At 35.6% G+C, this 17,789-nt stretch overlaps 1 protein-coding gene across 1 annotated transcript; it reads left to right on the forward strand.

The window, feature by feature from the left end:
- Positions 1 to 1,126: 1,126 nt before the first annotated feature.
- LOC122410786 (uncharacterized) lies at positions 1,127 to 6,761 on the forward strand. Its single transcript, XM_043419219.1, has 4 exons — positions 1,127 to 2,907; positions 2,984 to 3,605; positions 3,688 to 5,415; positions 5,492 to 6,761. The coding sequence occupies exons 1-4, from the start codon at positions 1,522 to 1,524 to the stop codon at positions 5,695 to 5,697; spliced, it is 3,942 nt and encodes a 1,313-aa protein (XP_043275154.1). The 5' UTR covers positions 1,127 to 1,521; the 3' UTR covers positions 5,698 to 6,761.
- The last annotated feature ends 11,028 nt before the right edge of the window (positions 6,762 to 17,789 follow it).

Genomic DNA, 17,789 nt, shown 5'->3' on the forward strand with positions numbered 1-17,789 from the left:
TATAAAGGACTTCTATTATTCCATACAAAGAATTGAATAGTACCAAACGTATTAATCGTTTTACCAATGACTTCCGAACAGTCGTCTTTTGATAACGTGATTCCCGTAATTATAAACGCAAAAAAATATTAGGTGAGCTTTTGTATAATTAAAATTAACTCGTTCTGAGGTGTTGCCAAATCTCTAAAAGTTGGCAACACCTGTGAAATCCGGTCGAGCGTATATTCCGGCGCCGTTTCTGCCCACGATGAGTGTTTGTTCGATGTGCATTCCCCGCTGACAGTCTTTCGAGTGCTCGGTAACATTTTATTTCGGCCGTTTCGATGGTGAAAGAAACGACGATGCACATTTTATTGCAACAAAGTGATGATAAAAAGTATGTCGTTCGCAGTCGGAATCGAAAATCGAAGTTGAAATCGGCTCGGGTCGTCGCCCGTTACAGTAAGTTTATTCAACTATCACACAGAATAATGTTACTTACATACCTTCACATGACCCTGATTATTAATGCTAATTTCGTATGATTGCTCATGTTACATTTTACAGATGTTTATTTGTTTCGATTCAGTTTTGATATCAATAAGTCTAGTAGCAGGTTAACTATAGAGATAATTTTAGCGGTTGCTTCGAGGACTTCAGAAAGAGCTCACACATGGAGTGTTAAAAATCTATATATCCTCTTGATTACTTTTTCGCATAGTAATCTTGCGTTAAAGATTTATAAACCCTTCTATAATGTGAAAATTTCAGGGAGCATTTGTTCCTATTTTAATACGACATAATATGACCTGAATCTAATAAATTCATAAGTTTCAACTACACGACTGTTTCGAGGGTTTCTTGGTGTTATCTATTATTTTGTGTTAAAACTTGTACAATATATTATAATTGAAATATTAATATACATAGAATTTTCGTGAAATCTACATTTAGAAATGTCTCATTGATTTATTCGTGATGGTTATAAGTAACATCCACCTATGCGATAGACAGGGTAGACAGAATATAAAAATCAACGATTTTTTGGTTGTACATACAAATCGATTTTATACAGAAAATTTGAAAAGAAGTGTACGTATACTCAGCCTATAGATCTCCTTGTCAAATATAAATGAAATTTTGAAATTTGTATTGTAGGTTGACGCAATGCTATTTTTTTTCAGGATAAAACCTTCAATAGTACTGTAAGAAATATTTTTCATTACTCTCCATATTCCATCTGTTGCAGAAAATGTAGCAATTTTGAGTGAAATCTGCAAAAATTTAAATTATGGTATACCTCAGATAAGCATTCTACCAACAGTCAGAAATACTACATCATCTTCGAGTACTCCTGAAACACTCGATGGATTATCCGAGTCCAATAAACCCGAAGAAATAGCTTCAACTGACAACACAATTTCTGAGAATGTCGTCGAATTCGTTGTTGACGAAAAAAATAATGAACTGAACTCAGCGGCTTATATACAACATCTAAGAGGAGATTCCATTAATACGAGTCAATGTGAAAATATTGGAGCCATGGTAACCTTAATGTCAGAGGATACTACTGAAACAGTGCAAAATGTGTCTACTGTTGAAATACATTCTTCTGACTCGTTGGTTCATAGTCTGCCGAGATCTTCTAAGCCATGTGAACTGGATACACAAAATTTTAATAAACAACGAAATTCAGCAACATTATCTGATTCAGCAGCAACTGTTTACCTCAACACAGAGATAAATAATATGGCTCCCACCATTACACTGCTTGGATATAACTTACAACAAACAGCGGAATGTTCCTCACAATCTCCAAAATCACTTTATAGAGATAATAATGGTAATATTTTGGAATTATCCAGTTTAAGCAAAAGCCATCCACGAAGTATTTTGCAAGATGTTGAAACATGTTCACTCGATACACCTGATATTGATGCACGGCATTCTTTGATAAACATCTCCGATCCTGCAAAGACGGCTGGACTCAACACAGAACCAAATATGGTTCAAACTGACATGGAATCAAAACGTATTTCAAAAGAATTAGTAGAGGATTCCCTTGAACCTATGCACACAGATGATATTGCCCACAACTCGGAATCACCAACGTTAAACGAAAGCTCTTCACAACGTATTTTGCAAGAATTCGATGAATGTTCACTCGATACACCTGCTTTTGATGCACAGCATTCTTTGATAAACGTCTCCGATCCTGCAAAGACAGCTGAACTCAACACAGAACCAAATATGCTTCAAACTGACATGGAATCAAAACGTATTTCAAAAGAATTAGTAGAGGATTCCCTTGAACCTATTCACACAGATGATATTGCCCACAACTCGGAATCACCAACGTTAAACGAAAGCTCTTCACAACATATTTTGCAAGAATTCGATGAATGTTCACTCGATACACCTGCTTTTGATGCACAGCATTCTTTGATAAACGTTTCTGATCCTGCAAAGACGGCTGAACTCAACACAGAACTAAATATGGTTCAAACTAACATGGAATCAAATTGCATGTCAAAAGAACTAGCAGAGGATTCCTCAGAACCTATTCACACAGATGATATTCCCGATAATTCTGAATTATCAACGTTAAACGAAAGTTTTCCACAACGTGTTCTGCGAGAGTCATATATACAATCACTCAACACACTTGATTTTGATGGACAACATGGTTCGATATACTGCTTCGATCCTGCAGAAACAGCCGAATTTAGTACAGAAATCGATACGGCTCAAGTCGGCACACAAAATAAAAATATTTTAGAGCAATCGATGACATATTCTTCACAGTCACTTGACAATGATAATATCGATAATGCTACTTTTTCAAAAGAGCAGACTAACGCCGAAAATGTAATTTCGTCATCGGACGGAAATGATGAGGAATGGTTACCCGCAGAAGTTCAGTACACTGTAAGTGACTATTGTTATACAATTGATAAGAATTAATGACTTTGCTAATATCCATTTTTCTTAATAATATTTCCAGATGAACCCAGTGCTCGATCAGATACTTTTAAACAATGATGACTATTTACAAAGCGAAAAAAATCTCGAAAATGTTGGCGAAGATGAACAGATTATTGAAGAAGAGAGTATTGAGTGTGAAGGAACTATGGTTGATGAAAGATTACGGAGATCGAATCGTCGTCGAAATGTTATTTTATCACCGTTTCCTGAGAGAGGAACAAGTGAAAGTGTTTCGTTGCCTCGACTTTCTCCGACAATGACCAACGATGCCACAGAACAAAGTCACGACGATAGCGTTACCGATGAGGATTACATTCCGACCGAGGCTTCAAGCTCTTCAGATGAATTTCTAAATGCAACGAATAACAGTAATACTAGCGCTGGACGCGAAAAAAATGTTCCGACAAACAATTGTATTCACTCACGAGAAAAGGATTCCGGAGTGTTAAACATTTCCGGCAGAGCGGCAACAGGATCGGTGGATGACACAAATTTATCCGTGCAAACATCAGCTCAAAAAAAAAGTGAGAAAAAATACTTTTGCATGTATTGCCATAAACTTTATAGCAAACTCCCACGGCATCTTGAGACAGTCCACATCAAAGAGAATGACGTGAAAAAGTTTTCCATGCTAAAGAGAGGTTTGAATTTGTTTTTTATACATAAATGATGTCAATATTTCATAACTATAGATTTTTGCATACAACCCATTCCTTATTCTAGGTTCAAAAGAGCGCAGAGAAGTGATAGATGCGCTGAGAAACAATGGAACTTTTAATTTCAACACTAATCCGAAATTCAATACTGGTGAACTCATGGTTTGTCGCCGACCAAACCCAAAGTACAAAAGGACTGCAAAAGATTACAAAACTTGCGTAAGCTGTTTGAAATCGCACTCAATGCGGAATATTCGACATCATTATGCCAAATGTCGCAAGGATGGCATCAAAAATCAGCGGTCGATTTTAGTCCTTGGCAAGGCCATAGAAGGTCGTCTACATAAAGAAGCAAGTGAAAAATTAAGACTCGAAGTTTTTCCCCCACTTCGAGAAGATGACGTTGTACGTCTCATTAGATACGATCGTCTCCTCATCATTTGGGGAAACAAGTTATGTGCGAAATATACTCCACACTACCAACACGCAATGATTCGCTCCAGATTACGAAGGATGGGTAACCTGGTCCTCACGGCCAAAGTTGTCAATCCAGACATAACGGATTGCGCATCTCTATACGACCCAAAAGTATACGACGATGTGGTAAAGGCTGTTCGAATCGTCGCTCGTTACAACGAATCCGAAGGTGAATTCGGAGCACCGAGTTTGGGGATGAATTTGGGTACATACATAAAACAGATTGGAGCCATCCTAGTCAATGAATACGTAAAATCAGATGAATCCGAGAAAGAACGAAGAGTCGAACAATTTCTAAAAATTTTCAAAGTCGACTTTCACATTGATATAAACAATGTGGCCCTTGAAAACCAAAGAAAAAACCAGCGGCAGCGAAAAATTATACTTCCATCAGAGGGAGATATTCGAACTTTCATGCAATACATTGGCTCGGAAACAAAAATTACGTATGAGAAATTAGAAACAAAATTCTCATATAAAGAATGGTTCAAACTCTGTGAATTGTTAGCGGTTGGAATGGTGGTATTTAGTCGACGACGTACAGGTGAAATAAGCAACATAAGCGTAGATGATTATCGGAATCCTCTAAAACTCGATGATCGAACCGACAAAGAATTGTATCAGAATTTGTCACCGCAAGCCAAAGCTGCCGCTGATCGGTACACGCTTATATCGATTCGCGGTAAAAAAGGACGTCAAGTACGTGTATTATTGTACCCGCAATTGGTGAAAGGCATAGATCTCATATTGAAATATCGTGAAACCGCTGGAGTTCCGAGCAATAATAAATTTTTATTCGGGCTTCGAAGTCGTAATCCGAAAAAAACAATGACTATCGATGCCTGCGATGCCATGCGTAAGCACTCCGGCCGCTGCGGGGCTGCGTTCCCTGATACACTTCGAGGCACGAAACTTCGGAAGAACATTGCGACCAAGTGTCATCGATTGAACCTGAACGATAACGAAATTTCAGATCTGGCAAACTTTATGGGTCATTCAGAAAGAATTCACCGAGACATTTATCGGCAGCCGATCGTGGAACGAGAGATTATAGGAATATCGCGTCTATTAGAAGAAGTTCTCAATGATGAATCTGATGACGAAGATTCTGGCGATGATCAAGCTTTGACCGACAATAATCCGACTCAAAGTCAAGCAGCACACGGTATAGAGCGCAGTACTGACCCCTCTTCATCAAGACACTCATCAATACTAAACGACATCGAATCTCCAGAAATATCGGACACAAATGTAGAGATAAATGAAAATGAGTACATCGAACGAAATAATAAGCCGAAGAATGCTAACCAAAATATTCGTACGTATTACTGATTTTTTCAGTTGAGTGAATAATACGAATGAATGGATAATAATAAGGTTTTATTTATTTTTAGAAAAAGGAACAAAACGTCCTTGGACACAACGAGAAAAATCTATCGTGACCAAAGCTTTTTCAAAATATTTGAAGGAAAAGCGTTTACCCTCATTCACAGAAATAAAAGAATTACAAAAACAATATTCAGATATTCTTGGACATCGAACACCAGCACAAGTGAAAGCATGGGTTAACAATCAGAATAGAGCAACATCAAAACGTTAAAACAATATCGAGATCGAAGAAATAACGTCAGCAGTTGAGTTTCGGTGCTATACTTTCCATTATTTTTATTATTTTATATACATTGCGATTACAAAGATAGGATTCGAGATTTTGAAAACGTGAAATGATATTTCTATTTGATATAGCCCGGGACTGGAAGCATATAAAGTAAAAATCGCAGTCCTTATTTCTGTTTCGAAGAATATATATGGATGAAAGTATTGAAATGATAGTTCAAAAGAAGATAAAGTTATTTCTTACTATTTTGTTTAGAAAAGAATTTTATGAATGATAAGTGAGAACCAAAAAAAAACTTTATGATTTTCATTTGCTGAGTTGATTAAAAATTGACTATGAGCAAAGAATACTCGTGGTAAATAGTGATCTAGACTTACAGAACTGAAGTAGTACATAAATCACAGACAGATTACTGAAGACTGACATTTGTGATACTAGTGAAGTCATAGGATAAGCAAAAATAATTTGTTGTCATAAACTGATAGATCAGAAATAACTATTTTTTTTATAAAATTTCCTTTATTTTTAAGTTACGTATAAACTTCTGTGCCAAGGTAAAAAGTTAGAAGAGATTAGATTAATATAAAATAACTGTTTTTCGTTTATTGTCTGCTGTATAACAGTTGAATTGACAAAAAAGACAAAAAAGCCGACGAGCTGAATGAATTCTAAATGACAGAAAGCACATATTCATTATAACGGGGAAGAATATTGACTCCTGAATAAAACCCTAATGCGGGTAGAAACAACGTTAAAAAAAACTATGAAGCTACTCAAAAAATTACAGAGAATTCATTCCTATATGAGAGTACATACAAAGTACAAAAATGTCAACTAGATAGCAGCTGCGGAGTCATATCAGTATGAAAGATGATAATGAACGTGCCAGCGGTACGGTGTTTTTTTTATGTTTATTTCTATTTTCACTTTTTAACGTTTTTTAGTTTCATTACCGCTGTTGATATAACTATACTTATATCAAAATATATGACTGAGAACTTGGATATAAGAAAAATCCAAACGAAAGATTTTTTTATAAAGATATATTGCAGAACGAAGTGTTTCATTCCTATTTTATAGACTGTACGATCGTTATATCACGGATACAATTCTTAAGTTGCGTATGTACTGGAAAGCGAATAAAAATCTCACAATGTATGACATGGGTTCTTTATCTGCATGTGATTCTAGTAAACATTTTGGAAATTTTATGTATTCTATACTTTACATAATGAGCATAATGGAACTTCTTAATATTCCAAATGATAAATGGACTCGTGTTGCAGTCTTTTGCCATGAATAGAAACGTACATGATGAATACATTGAAAAGCAGTGATCGCTGAAATACACTTGTCATATTGCTGTTCAAAACATAAAGTCCTCAAAAGAACCAAAAGAAAGAAACAAACAATATATTGGTATTTTTGAAGACGCGTCAGTTCTTCTAGATATCCGTGTCAGTGCATCACTGAATCATTTGGGTAGAGAGCGGCGCTTAATTATTCAAGTACTTCTATACAATTGCATGCATCGGAAAAATCGAGATTATTAAAGTTATTACTGACGGCGAGGGTTTTTTTCGTAACCAGTAGAAGAATAAGTTTTTTTCGGTAGTATACGATTCGACTTTCATATTAGCTGTCAGACTTGAGTATGAAATTTGTGCTTCGAGAGTTTGAGATCCACGTCGTTCCCCATTGATCGGACATCATCCAGAAATCATAGACGAGTGCATCAAAGGAAGATAGCGGAGACAGGAAGTGCATTCATCACGTCGGGTTATTCAGATATTTGGGAATTTGCAGTGTTCAGTATTGGAGTGACGAAATAAGGTTATGACAAAAAGTGATCGAATGTGATGGATATATCGATTGAAGGACAGCTCTTTTTCTTCCTATATAAAGCAGTTTATTTCATGTTTTTTCAAAAGATTGCTCAGAAATCATCACATGAGTTTTCAATGAGCAAGTATTCATTACAGCCGAAATTCGTATTTCAAAACCAAAGGTCCGCGAAAGAACCGATTAAACGAAGAAAACAACACTGACATGGTCTTTTTGAGGCCTTAAGATATATATATATGAATGTCTGATGAATTTTTCAATAAACTGTTTTCCGCGAAAACTGTGTTCTGTCTTTTATGCATATTCGCCTATCTAGAATCTTGAAACGTCCACCAATATCTGTTTGCTCCAAAGAGGTCTCTCCCCCACAACGAGTTCATCGTGCGATAGTGCTTTCCACTTATAATTCAATCAGGACCATTTCAGAGCAGGTGATCAATTTTGAGGTGCCTCCGCTGTCATAATATGAGTAAAAAAATCAGCAAAAAAGGCCTAAAATAAGTTGCCGGACATGCTCAAACATTCTAGATCAAAACAGTCAGCGGAATTATCACTGGGACCTAAATTCTTGTTATTGACTAGATATGTAAGTCCTCATCGGTGGGTCCAAAATTTAGTTTGTCAAGAAAGTATGAAGAAATGTTATAAGGACGAATTGCCAATTTCTTTTTTGTATGTAATAACTGATAGAAAAAAGATTCCAATTTCTGTTCAATTGATTGACAATATTCTCATATTCAAAAGAAGCGATGCCAGCATTTCAGATTCTTGAATTTCATAAGATATTGATAACATGAAATTGGTCCACTCCGCAATAAAGATTTCAGATTTTTTTGAACTCCTCCGATTCTAGATCAAAGTGAGACATTCATTCTGCGTCATGCTGGGATATAAGTTACTGTGCTTCGCAGGCAAAAAATTGAATGTCATTGTGCCAATTCCACATCCTTATTTTTCCTAATTATGAATGGACTTGTGCTGTAGTCTCTTGCCACGAATAGAAACTTCGATGTCGAATACATTATAAAGCAGTGATCGCTGAAATACACTTGTCATATTGCTGCTGAAAACTTCAAGTCCCCAAAAGAACCAACAGAAGGAAACAAACAATATATTGGTATTTTTGAAGACGGGTCAGTTCTAGATATACGTGTCGGTCCATCGCTGAATCATCTCGGTAGAGAGCTGCGCTCAATTATTCAATTACTTCCATACATTCGCATCCATCGGAAAAATCGAGATTATTGATGTTATTACTGACGGCGGGGGTTTTTTTCGTAACGAGTAGAAGAAAAAGTTTTTTTCGGTAGTATACGATTCGACTTTCATATTAGCTGTCAGACTTGAGTGTGGATTTTGTGCTTCGAGTGTTTGAGATCCACGTCGTTCCCCATTGATGGGACATCATCAAGAAATCATAGACGAGTGCATCAAAGGAAGATAGCGGAGACAGGAAGTGCATTCATCACGTCGGGTTATTCAGATATTTGAGAATTTGCAGTGTTCAGTATTGGAGTGACGAAATAAGGTTATGACAAAAAGTGATCGAATGTGATGGATATATCGATTGAAGGACAGCTCTTTTTCTTCCTATATAAAGCAGTTTATTTCATGTTTTTTCAAAAGATTGCTCAGAAATCATCACATGAGTTTTCAATGAGCAAGTATTCATTACAGCCGAAATTCGTATTTCAAAACCAAAGGTCCGCGAAAGAACCGATTAAACGAAGAAAACAACACTGACATGGTCTTTTTGAGGCCTTAAGATATATATATATGAATGTCTGATGAATTTTTCAATAAACTGTTTTCCGCGAAAACTGCGTTCTGTCTTTTATGCATATTCGCCTATCTAGAATCTTGAAACGTCCACCAATATCTGTTTGCTCCAAAGAGGTCTCTCCCCCACAACGAGTTCATCGTGCGATAGTGCTTTCCACTTATAATTCAATCAGGACCATTTCAGAGCAGGTGATCAATTTTGAGGTGCCTCCGCTGTCATAATATGAGTAAAAAAATCAGCAAAAAAGGCCTTAAATAAGTTGCCTTAGATGCTCAAACATTCTAGATCAAAACAGTCAGCGGAATTATCACTGGGACCTAAATTCTTGTCTTTAACTAGATATGTAAGTCCTCATCGGTGGGTCCAAAATTTAGTTTGTCAAGAAAGTATGAAGAAATGTTATAAGGACGAATTGCCAATTTCTTTTTTGTATGTAATAATCGATAGAAAAAAGATTCCAATTTCTGTTCAATTGATTGACAATATTCTCATATTCACAAGAAGCGATGCCAGCATTTCAGATTCTTGAATTTCATAAGATATTGATAACATGAAATTGGTCCACTCCGCAATAGAGATTTCAGTTTTTTTTTGAACTCCTCCAATTCTAGATCAAAGTAAGACATTCATTCTGCGTCATGCTGGGATATAAGTTACTGTGCTTCGCAGGCAAAAAATTGAATGTAATTGTGCCAATTCTACATCCTTATTATGCCCAATTATGAATGGACTTGTGCTGTAGTCTCTTGTCATGAATAGAAACATCGATGTCGAATACATTAAAAAGCAGTGATCACTGAAATACACTTGTCATATTGCTGTTGAAAACTTCAAGTCCTCAAAAGATCCAACAGAAGGAAACAAACAATATATTGGTATTTTTGAAGACGCGTCAGTTCTAGATATCCGTGTCGGTCCATCGCTGAATCATCTCGGTAGAGAGCTGCGCTCAATTATTCAATTACTTCCATATATTCGCATCCATCGGAAAAATCGAGATTTCCGAATGTGTTACTGGGAGTGGTGGGGGCTTTATTCGTGACGAGTAGAAAAAAAAGTTGTTTCGGCAGTGTACGATTCGACTGTCATTAGCTATCGTTCTTGAGTGTGGATTTTGTTCATAGGGTTTTTGTCAACACAATATGAAAGAATTACAAATTGATCTAGTTTTAATTAGCGGAGTGACGTGGAGCACGAATTCACACATATATTTTCTTATCAGTGCACCGCATTCTTGAATGTCATTTTTTGATTAATCTCTGTGGATCAAGCACCACTTCTGCTTTCCTTCCTGATACATTTTTCGAGACCTAAACATAAATTCAATGTCTACGATTCATTCGGAGAGATGATCCTTTACTGTTTGACACATCTCTGCAGTCGCAGCACTATCTATAGAACTTATTCCAACTTCTTCAAAGTGCCTTAGAATTGCTCTGAGTGGTCATCACTTGTCTTGACAATTTCATTATGAATTAAAAATTTTTAGATATCTAATTGGTACATGGCTTTCTTCCAAGACCTTTTTTCATATCTGTTCAAGCAAAGAGATGAAGATTAAGAAGCCTTTTGTAGCTGATTCATATAATTTGCTGCTTTATCTTTCGTGTCCTCAAAAATACCACCTGAAAGAACATATTTTGTAATCTGGTTATTTCGAGGACCTCTGGGTCATTCCAAGTTGTCGTGTCACGTAATTCTCAGATCTTTCCGGTTCGCAATAATAGCTGGGTAAATGATTTTCAATATTCGTCGATCCAGGCAGAATAAATGATTATTAACGGAAAAGTTATTTGCAACGCTTAAGAGAAAAGTTTCCTGATAAACCTGCGTTTCTATTTCAGTCATGGAAAGTCCTCATAGAAACCTCTTCATATACATGGAGAAACTCTATGAAAGATTGTTTTGACGTCGGTCCTCGAAAGATACATTACATCGATAATTTTTACGACGACCGTCCTCAAAAGCACCATTTGTCCTCGAAACAACCACTTTGTACGAAAAAAAGTCCTCGAACCCGACATTGCCCGAACATATCGATGCACAATAACATCTTTTGTATATTACAGGACAATTTGTTTCCATTCTTATTAAATTAGTGCAATTAAGAGAAAATTACTTGAAGATAACTCTCTAAATTCCCTCTGCATGAATATTTGTGCTCCAACAGTTCTAAAAAAGCCCTGATTTTTACTTAAATATAATAAGTTTAATGGAAAGTGATGGGCCGGACAAGTACTTTTAACTCATATTTAAACATAATTTCTATCGATCCAATCGACGTCGAATATTGTGAATAATATCAGTAGCCCCTGAAAGTCTGAAAAAAATCGATTGTCTCTGCCACCAAAGAGTAAGAAATGACTAGCTTGCATGTGATTTTTTTGGATTTAAAAGCTTCTTGAAAAAGTTCCATAATGTTGAAATTTGGAGTTACTCATACATTACTTGTCCTTCGATTGATATCATAAATTTTAGTGCTGCACGTAACTCAAATGGTAACTTTTTTCAATTTATTAGAAAATACTTGGCCTCGAATTGATATAATAAATTTTAATGCTGCACGTAAATTAGATGGAATTTTTTTTAATTGATTTAGCCCTTCGAATCAAATAAGAAGAATGAGGCATCGGTTTCCAAAATGATTTCAAGCGCGATTTTTCGGTTTTTATTTTTTACTTGTTATTTGATTCTTTTAACACTTTAAAAAATAGATAGAGTTTAGTTTTTTTTAAAGATAATGCTTTTTCAAGATTTGTGAAATTTTTTTCGAATCGTTCTGTATTTTTTTTATAAAATAATTTTTTTGCCCATTTTTTATAAAGATTTTGTTTTAAAGTTTCTTATTTTCCCTCGGTATGATGTTCGGCTTATAAAGTTGGTTTCCACCATAAAAGACCAATTTTTCGTAAAAATTGTAGTGAAAATATTTCGTCACAAGACTGCCCTTGATCTTTGGCGATTTTTTTCCTTATACTCTAATATGTTATGCCTATTAGGAATTCAACAGCATGGAGGAATCCGGGATGATAGGCCCGAGAAATGAATTTCGGTTTATAATGTTGGTTTCCACCTAAAAGACCAATTTTTCTTCAAAATTGTACTGAAAATATTTCGGCACTGGTTTGGTCTTGGACTTTGGTGATTTTTCTCCTTGTCTTGTAATATGTTTTGTCTATTGGGAATCCAAGAGCATGAAGAAATGCGTGTTGTGGGCCATAATATGGTTTTCGGCTTATAACGTTGGTTTCCACGAAATAAGATCTATTTTTCGTTAAAATTGTACTGGAAATATTTCGTCACCTGTCCTTGGCCTTTGGCGATTTTTTCCAAGTCTTCATATCAAGAAAGAACTGATGTAAAGATTTCCTTAATAGAACAGATTTTATTTATCCCTTTTCTTCAAAATTCAAATGAAAGATAGATCAAATTCAAAACACGAAAAATCCAACAGATTTGCCCACTTTAAATGTCGCTTTTGTATTCTGAATCTAGAGATTTCATTTCATCCAAAACCTGCCCTCAATGAAATATATTTCCAAAGTTTGCAAGTGGCCGCTGAGGTCCAATTATCCACAGTTTGATAGTTGCTGAAAAAAAGTACCCGAAAACTTCTAACATTTATTATGCCATAACTCAAAGCAGCAAAAAAACTAAGCAAACTTAATTCAACAAAGCAACAGAATTCAAAGACGTTTAAGGTACCTGCATTGGTTTTGGTGGAAAACCATTTCAGGACAATTCAAAAATGAATTTAGAAATTCGAAAACTCACAATGGAGTAGAAAAAGGAAAATTGAAGTATCTAGAATAGCGGAAGACTTTTGTGATGAATTTTATAGATTACATGATACGATTGGAGTAAATGATTTGAATGATTGGCACACATGCTGCAACACAGAAATATCAAAGTTTGGAAGTATTCGCTGTATATCAGTCATACAAACTTCAATACTATTTGAAAAGGAACACTTAAAAACTTGCCGAACCAAGTTCCCTTACATATTACCATAATCAAAGATAAGGGGTGATCCGTCGCATATATATTTATCCACAGAAATTTCAGAGTTCGCAGGTATCTGCTGCGGTTCAATGTATCTGCGCAATGAGCTTCGAAGACAGCAATTTCAAATCTATCCATAAATGAGCAACTGAAGACTTTTATAATCAATTTTTTACTTCATATAGATGTTACAGTTAGAGTCAAAATGCAAAATGAATGGCACAGTATTTAAATTGTATAGTTTGCAGATTTTTGCAGTATTTTAATGATCCGAATCTACAGCATTATAATGAAAAGTTGTCAAAAGTCATGATGTTACATTAAAATGACATAGCGCACATTGCATTCAGCAATTCTGTAAGTTTCTGGGGATGTTGGTAGGCATCATATTTGATCGCATCCAAAACTGAGCAACAATAGACTTATCGGAATGAATTTTTTTTATAATAATTCCATATTTGTAGTTTGCAAAGTGGAAATACGCAACATACATGTCATTCTATAAGTTTTGTTATCAAAATTTGTGTTTGCATACCACATTCCTAAGATACGACTTTTCATATCATTAGCAAAAAAAGCATCCAAAGGCTTTCTGGAAAAGTTTCCAAATTTATCACTCGACAGACCTAATGGGAAAAAAATAACTACACACTATACCAAGACCAGATTTTTTTTTGAAAATCTGATTTACAAAATGTGGAATTCAAGATCATGGTTAGAAACCTCTCGAATCATGTTACCACAATCATCATGAAGGAGTAGAAAATCATAGAACACATATTAGGGAACGAATTAATAATATGAATCGATCCGCTGCAATCTGAGCGGGTGAAAACAAGGATCGGAGAGGGCAGAGCCAAACTGAATATCAAGCAAAATATGGGGATGTTTAAAAATAATGACGACACAAGAAATAAATTAGAAAACATTTATTCAATTAAAGTTTCTAATATCATTCTAACAGTTGCGTGTATTTTTGTTCTATTTATTCGTATATATAACCTATGTACACATGATATATAACCACGCCACTGACAATATATTCGCACTGGACAATATTTCTCGTACTCTGGTTTAATTGAAGGATTATTTCAGTCAACACTTATTTCCAATCGCACGAAATAATGAAATCTTGAAAAGTTTCGTTGACATATATGCATCACGCATTTTTTATATTCTTTTTCACACACACATCACAGACTACATTTACGCGGCCGCTTTGATACCGGTTTAATATATCACAAATAACAAAATAAATAGTAATATGCACTTCTTTAGATGACGAAAATTATTTTTTTATTGATCCCGCACGCACTTCGTAATGTCGAAACTCTGTTCATACGATCAAAAACTGACACATGGTTTGTACATATATATATGTATATCGGTCGAATTTATGACTGCTGTTACCAGCTGTGTTGCGCCGTGTGCTACGTTCTAAAGTTGACGTCAGATTTCCAATCATCAACAACTAATTTCAACAACCAATCACAACGTTTAAAAATGGATGTCGTCAGATCTAACGAATCAAAAACTCGAGAGCATCAAAGTGCCTTTGATGGTGTTTATAAATACAGACGCATAAATTCTTGAATGTGTTGGTAACTTTTGCATAATCTTGAGCCCGTGCAAAGTTTTTTCTCAGCAAATACGCCACCGATCATGCTGATTTAGGGCGGAATCGAAAGAGAATTACTCAATTGGCTTAAACTTCAATTTTCAAGTTGTCAAATGGCTCCTGAGCTTCGTAATTCAATAAAATCACATGCCAATTTTACCCCCACCACGGCGAATCGTTTTATTCAGAGAAAGTATAGTCTCAGCGAGAGTCTCGGGCCAGCAGACGACAGGGCTGTCAATGTACTTGTCCCGAGACTCTACCGAGTCTCTTGATTATACATGAATTATAGGATTTGGATACGGATTATAAATAATTATCAATAATAAAAAATAATGATGAATGTTACAAACATTCAGCGATGGCCTGTTTTTGAATGGCATAAGAAGTAATGTTTTCGAAATGCAATGCTCATATTTAAAATTAAGCAATTCTGTTGGTTTTGACGCACTTCATACTTTTTCTTTTGTTCGGTTGAATCTTGTTGGCTACATGCTGAGTTTGAAAATTTTGTGCTTGACGTGGGTGCGTCAACTTTCTATCTCTGGGTATGAATATGAATGGAAAAGATTGCTGCAAAAAGTCCTTGGAGGCACGTTTTTTAATGAAATGAAAATTGCTAGCATTAGAATTCAATTACAATATGTGAAAATTGCGAATTTTGGTGGATTTGGTAAACTTTATAGATATTTTGTTCGTTCTCCTTTGTCAAATTTTAAGGAAAATCAATCAAAAAATTCGTTTCATTGAAAAGTTTTCATATTTTCTTTATTCACAATGATTTCATCAAAACAATTCCAAACAAAAATTATAAATGACGGGGGAAAATTCTAGAATGATACGAAATATTGAAAAACCTCACGGATTATGATTTTAATCCCACAAAATTATGAAGACGTTCGAAATGGTTGAAAAATTTAGGGTATCACTTCAAACATTCGAAGAATATCAAACTGTTATAAATTGTACAAAACTGAAAGAAAATCATTGGAGAAATAATTTTACATATCATAACAGAAACATTGGAGCACTTTAGAAAATCTTATTTAAGAATATTGATTTTCATATCTTGGCCTCCAACCCGCTTTCCACCATGCTCTTGGATTCCCCATTGACAGAACATATTGGAGTACAAGGAAAAAAATCGCCAAAGTCCAAGGACAGACCTATGACGAAATATTTCCAGCACAATTTTGACGAAAAATAGGTCTTTTTTCATGGAAACCAACGTTATAAGCAGTAAATCGTAAATAATTCATAGAAATTTAAATTAAAATTATATAGTCATCAAAACACAAAGAAGGTACTTTCGAGAAAAAAGACGTGATATCAAACCATAACTTTCCCCTTGGGGAAAAAGGTTGGGACAAGTACATTGATGGTGTCGTGTTTGCTGATCAAGAGACTCGGTAGAGTCTCGGGACAAGTACATTGACAGCCCTGTCGTCTGCTGGCCCGAGGCTCTCGCCGAGTATACTTTCTCTGAATAAAACGATTCGCCGTGGTGGGGGTAAAATTGGCAAGTGATTTTTTTGAATTACCAAAGTTATGAGTCATCTGAGGCTTTGAAAATTGAACTTTCAGCTAATTAAGAAATTCTCTTTCGATTGCGCCGAAAATCAACACGATCGGTGGCGTAATTGCTGAGAAAAAACTTTGCACGGGCTCAAGATTATGCAAAAGTTACTGACACATCACGAGTTCGACGTATACGTATACGCGTTTTGACGTAGTTAGTGGTAGTAGAGTTGTTGCCTTCACGCATTCTGATTGGCTCAACGATGTCAGCTCCTCCAGCTGCTAGGCCGACCGCGGGTGAGGCTCAAGTGTTAGAAGGCCTAAAATAGCGAACAGGCATTCTGTATATCTATATCAAGAGACGGGGTAGCGGCTCGACGCCAAGTATTAAAAGGAAAAACTGCAGCGCAAAAGAAAAGCCAGCGCGAGCCCTGCCGCTACTCTTATATACGCGAATATGCCGGTTTTATGACGTCACAGAATTTTCAAATGGCTCTCACAAATAAACCATTTCATAAAAGAACTTGAAAATTTGTGACGATTTTTTTTCGATTTTTCTCTTTCCATTGGTCTTTGTTGCAAGTAAATCCGTCCAGTAGATCCTGAGATATGTAACGTTAGTGATTTAAAATCCATCATTTCGGGATTTTCATTTTCTTAGAGACAGAGGGGCGTAAGTTACGCTTGTTTACATTTGGACTTACGTCCTTTGCACGATTTCTTACTTTTGTCACACTCTACGTCACGTACTACGCTGAACGCGGCTACCCCCTCTCCTTCTGCGTCGCCGAGCGAGAGAGACAGAGAATGGGCGCACAGCGGGGACAATACCAGCTCCTGGTTTGCGCATAAAATATGTATATAGATATATAATATATATTTTAATTATTAATATTAATTAATAATAAAATATTATTATAATAAATATTTTATTATAATTAATATATAATATAATATAAAATGATAATAATATAATAAAATAAAAAAATTGAATAATACGAATAACATTAAATAATAAATAATAAAAATAAAAAAATATAAAATTCTGGTCGACGCCGCTGGATTTTTCGAGGATGTCTAGGGCGATAGCTCATGGGTTTTGGAGGACTAGGTTTAGGTACATTCTATCGCGATTTTCGATTTCTAGGTGGACGACCCCATAGTTTTTTATGTCCAGATATATTCCTCCATGGCTTTCGTCGTCTAGGTATGTTTTTTCATGGTTTTCGAGGTCTGGGTCGACGGCTCCTTAGTTTTCGATGTCCAGGTATGTTTCTCCATGGTTTTCATGGTTTCGGATAATTCCTC

This window comes from Venturia canescens, chromosome 5 (genome assembly GCF_019457755.1).
Source record: "Venturia canescens isolate UGA chromosome 5, ASM1945775v1, whole genome shotgun sequence".
Lineage (NCBI taxonomy): Eukaryota > Metazoa > Arthropoda > Insecta > Hymenoptera > Ichneumonidae > Venturia > Venturia canescens.